Genomic DNA, 5,066 nt, shown 5'->3' with positions numbered 1-5,066 from the left:
CAGGGCTAAAACTTTGCTCAAAGCTTTAGTCATTCTCGTGGTCAACTCGACCACGAGTAGAGGAGATCGAAGGAAATTACTGTTCAAATACCCCAATTTGTCTTTCCCAGATATACATCTTGACAACCTAGGATAGGTCCGAGTCTAGTTTGACTCAAGTACGGTCTGAGTCTAGTCCTGGTAAAGTCTTGGTCTAAGTCGAGTCCATTTCAAATTTGGTCGAGGTTGAGTCTAGTCCAAGTCAAGTCTGGTCCAAATTTGGTATTGTCTGAGTCAAGTCCGATCCGAATCTGGTTTGGGTCCAGTCTAGTTCGAATCTAGTTCTGGTTGAGTCCGATCCGCGCTGAACTTTAATTTAATGCAGTCCACATGTCAGTCCACAAAGACGGACACACTTCCATCAAATTTCAAACAACCCAAGGCGTTTTCATCCTTATGACAAGATTGTCCCTCTACTCAGAATTTTTGTTGTCTCTTCTTCTTCTTCCCTTTATCGGTCATTGCTGCCTTCCCTAACTTGCATCCGCATTTTGCCTCCGTTGTCCCATAGGCTCCCACAGTAGCCTCCTATACCGAGTCATTCTATGAGGCTTTTCCATCTCCCTCCCCTCTGCATTGCAGGTGATCTCGATTCGTACTCAATAGTTTGCAATCAGAAGGCGCCGATCTCAGTGGTTGGAGGGAGGAGGGGAGAAAAGAGGAAGAAGTCCTTTTTTCCGTTTCCTTGTTTCTCAAAGAAGAGTAGTTAATAGTGTCGGATTCTCCATGCATCTCATGAAGCGGATTCAACGCGGTCCTATGTGCAGAGTCTCACTCAAGCTCCAGGAGGAAGGGAGGGAGCGCTGCATGGACTTCGTCCCCGACGAGTCCGCTGTTGAGGTTGGTAACAATCAGGTCGACAAGGAGACCATGGACATGCATGCGGCTCTTGTTCAAAGATGCCGACCACTCCATCTTCTTTCCTATTTTCGTCCAAATTCCCCTCTTTTTCCCCATATCCTTTCAAGTTTGCCTTCTTATTCTTAATTCCAGAGAAAAACTTGGAAATTTCTCGAGTATTTTTCTAGAAGTGTCTCAATTCCCATCGGAGATTCAATAAAAGAGGCTGAAACTGGGGTTCGACTAGAGCCATAGGCATGTTACCCAGAACAGGCAAATATTTCGCTTTCAAGCGGTGAAGTGCCTCCAAGCCCTCTAGAATTTCCTCCCTGCGCCGTTGCCGAACGCAAGAGTTTTTTTCCTACAGTCATCACCTAATGGGTTATTCCCGCTTTGATACCATGTAGACTTTTGATAAAAAAAAAATTTCCATCATTTCATCAATGGGTTATTCCCGCTTTGATACCATGTAGACTTTTGATAAAATCTTTTTTTTTTCAATAATTTTATCAATTTAGATGGGTAGTTATACACTAAATTATCGTTACTTATCCTTATTGCTTGAATACCTCTGAGGGCTTCTTCCTGTGTTTTTACGGATACAGAAGAAAGACAGCTTTCTCTGTTAGATGGAAGAAAATGAAGCGTTACGATGGCAGGCTTTATACTGTAATTGCTGGCTCAACATTCCTGGTCTCCCTTATTGTACTTGTTGTTCACCTCCATGGAAGTAAAATACAGAACTAATGTAATTAACAGTGGTGATGGTACACTTATAACTGGCAAAGGGCATCAGTACGCCTTTCTGTAACAGTTTCCATCTGACTGAGACTTTGCAGTTCTGAGTTGATCTATTGCCCTCTATATACTGCTTTCGAAACCCAAGCTTTTGATAATGTAGATGATAGCCATATCTCTCGTGGAAGAGCTGTTTGAATGAACACATATTGAACCCTCGAGGGTAGTTTTCCACAATGTTTTCCAAAAGTTTCTGAGAATCGAACAGTATCTGCCGCTTCAACCGGTAATTAGATTTCTTCTTGCCTTTTACAGCACTACCATCACAAGTATAAATGCATCAAGAAGGGTTTCAACAGAAGGAATAAGGAAAAAATGAAATAGGGAATTATTTTGAGGGAATTATAATACTGTATTGTTAAAGATAAGTCAATGTTCATGCTAAAATGATTAACATATTTTTAAATAGCACCTTTCAAATCTTTGATCCATGAGAAACTATTTTTAACAAAATATCATTTGCCCACCCCTGGTGAAAGGAGAAGAGTCGTGTTTTAGTGTGGGAGGTTGTGTAGTTGTTTGTGTGAAAGGAGAGTAATTAACGTTCGACTTACTAGCAGATCTATTTGTTGAAATTGAACGATAACGGCTCAGTTTCGTTTAGAACAAGATCTTTTATTGCTCAAACGACAGTACAGCTCAAAGTCCAAACATAAAGACTTTTTTTTTTACGGAATCTTACTTCATTTACTAAGAGATTATAAACGTAAAGGAAACAACAATTACCACCAGTTCAGAAGCTCCAGAAAGATGGAATTCCTAGGAATCATAGCAGCTACTTGATCTGAAATATCGCTCAAGCGCTATGCCTCAACTTATTGCATGAATCTTCAGCCTCTTCTAGTTAATGTAACCAGCAAATTGACATGCTTTGTTCTCTCAGAGGACAAGTGTTCAGCGACAATCTCACCGTATCTTCGGAATACCTCGTCCATCAATTCAGCCTCAAAGTGGCTTACAAGTATGGGTTCCGCCACCGCTCTCATAATCTTCGCGGTGTTCAATCCACTTTCGACATGATCGAATGAATTAACTGCCTCATCGCCATCTTCGCTCCCATCCCAATTTACTTGCATCGTATCCAGTTGGCTGGGGTGAAAGGAACCTTCTTTCTCAATCACATCTTTCAGTTCTTCGACAGAGGGTGCATAGTATGGGAGGTTGAAAGCATCCAACTTGGCCTCATCAATAAGCCCCTACATGGGTTCATGATAGTTTCGTCAGTCAAATCATCTTTGGAATCGGTAGACTTGTCACAAGCAGCAAATGCAATCTGGTACATACTCAAAAATGTAAAAAAAGGGAAACTAAATACCCTTGAGACCAAGTCATAAAGAGCTTGTCCTAGCAATTTCCAGATGTAACAGCTCTCTGTGCTGGAGGGATCTGCAGTTCTTCTCCCCAGTAGTATTAGCACCATCTTTCCTCCGAGGACTATTTCCTCAGATCGTGACTGGAGGAATGACTGAAAATCTCTCTTGAACTGCTCCAAGTAAGCTTTATATACGAGGGGAGGACTCGTTTCTGTCAAGTAAATGTTCCCTTTAATTGAAGAACTTGTGAGCTCCGGAGGCACCTAAGCATTTCAAACATAAGTCAGTTCAAAATAGTTTTATAAGGGTCCTTGAAACTTGATTAGGAAGACCTTCCCCCTTGACATCATCTGGGCAGTGGACATGGCTCATCTACAAAAAAAAATGCCCTCAAGACATGATGATGGGTTTCAATAGCTGATTGAATTGTTTAAAAAGACCGGAGCAATACTTCAAATATACCCAGAACATGTGTTTTTCAGCTATAAAAGCCTAAAACTGCTGGGGGAACTAGGGCTGTATTTGGAACACAGAAAATAGAGAGAAAATAGAAGAAAGAGAAAGAGAAGGAGAAAAAAAAAAAATAATAAAAAAAAAATAAAAGAGTTTTTTTTTCTCTTATTTTTCATTCTTTTGTAACTTTTATTTTTCCCTTAAGAGACCTTGGCACCATATTATCGAAGTTTGAAGTGCGGAGTTACCTGCGAGAGCCATTGGAGGCTGTAAGAAGAGTGAATAAAGTGTAAACTTCTTTTCGGGAAAAGCCTGCCGTAGAAAGAACCAGGCACTGCAGATATGTAGCATGACTTGAACCCCTCCCCTTTCTCCTTCCTGAGCTTCTCGTAGAAGTTCGGCAAAGACTGACAGATGGCGTTAAAATCGTTCCCAGGAAGATCATTGAGAAAAACTTTCAGCTCAGGCACCGGACGCTTTAACCGGCGACTTCCCCAGTCGATGGCATCTAGAATGTCTGAGATCACCAACAAGGTGTTGGGACCAGAAGAACAACCCAGATCTCCAATACCAAGGGTTTCTGTTAACATGGACGAGTAGAGATCTAATATGGTCTTCTCTACGATGGGTTTCACTTTGGTTATCGCCACTCTCTGCAAACACGACAAATGCCATCAGATATCAATAACAAGATGAAGAGAAGAAGAGGACACAAGAGAGAGAGAGAGAGAGAGAGAGAGAGAGAGAGAGAGAGAGAGAGAAAGGCAGACCTGGAGTGATGAGTTGTTAGCATAGCTATTTTCTCCGAGGCCACCAACCATGTGAAGAATCTTCTGAATTTCCATGGCTTCTGCAATCCCTACACTCTCAGCAGCTTCAATCTTCTTCTCCTCGATGAGATTTAGTTTTGAGACAAAGAAGCCATGTCATTATATAGAGCTCGGATACATCGCTGTACCGACATGGGGGCATTATTCTACGAAAACGTGTTTTGTTTCTCTTTCAATTCCTAGTACGTTAATTGGCTACGTCATCCATGCCGTTCGTTGTCCGCTGATTCGACCGCATGCAACACGAGAACTTATTTTACCAAAAGATGACTAGTCAATGAAGCCATGTCATTCATTATTCTTTTAAGGTTCATTCCTTGAAGGAAGGAAACACCTAGGGACAAATAGATTCTCTTTTGTGAAAAATTTGTTATCTTCATTCATCGTCTTCACATTGTGTTATCATCTTTGTGTTTTTACATTATCTTCATGTTGCCCTAATTTTTTATTTTAAAATCTTTTTTTTTCTTTCAAAATCATTGCTTCTCAAAATCACTTTTTTTTTTCATTCATAATCATTGTATATTATGTTGTTAATTTGTATGTTAAAATGTTAACTATTCAGAACTCCGAAGCTAATATGATAAAGCGATGTTTTCCACCAAAAAAATAGTGATTTTTTCTTGAAAAAGTAGTAAATTATCAAGCAATTCATTTTTCTCTATTTCCATTTACTACGCCTTTTTTCGTAGTAATGACACTTTTTTTTCTCTACTTCTCTTTTCCTTGAAAAACTAGGAAAAAATTCAAATTGCTGTCAATAAAAATTCTCAATTTTTTTGTTTCATTTTGG

The 5,066-nt window shown here is 40.0% G+C and overlaps 1 protein-coding gene across 1 annotated transcript; it reads right to left on the bottom strand.

The window, feature by feature from the left end:
• Nucleotides 1–2,399: 2,399 nt before the first annotated feature.
• LOC137960523 (probable jasmonic acid carboxyl methyltransferase 2) lies at nt 2,400–4,300 on the bottom strand. The gene is made up of 4 exons (XM_068808169.1): nt 4,214–4,300; nt 3,692–4,096; nt 2,993–3,253; nt 2,400–2,873 (listed from the first exon to the last, which is right to left on the bottom strand). Exons 1-4 carry the CDS (start codon nt 4,286–4,288, stop codon nt 2,508–2,510), a joined length of 1,107 nt encoding a protein of 368 aa, XP_068664270.1. The 5' UTR covers nt 4,289–4,300; the 3' UTR covers nt 2,400–2,507.
• Between the last annotated feature and the right edge of the window lie 766 nt (nt 4,301–5,066).

This window comes from Aristolochia californica, unplaced genomic scaffold, assembly GCF_029961685.1.
Source record: "Aristolochia californica isolate CCGP_79_NKW_82.1479 unplaced genomic scaffold, dmAriCali1.0.hap1 SCAF_3, whole genome shotgun sequence".
Lineage (NCBI taxonomy): Eukaryota > Viridiplantae > Streptophyta > Magnoliopsida > Piperales > Aristolochiaceae > Aristolochia > Aristolochia californica.
Note: the sequence above shows the minus strand (reverse complement) of the source record. Positions and strands in the feature narration are given on the sequence as shown.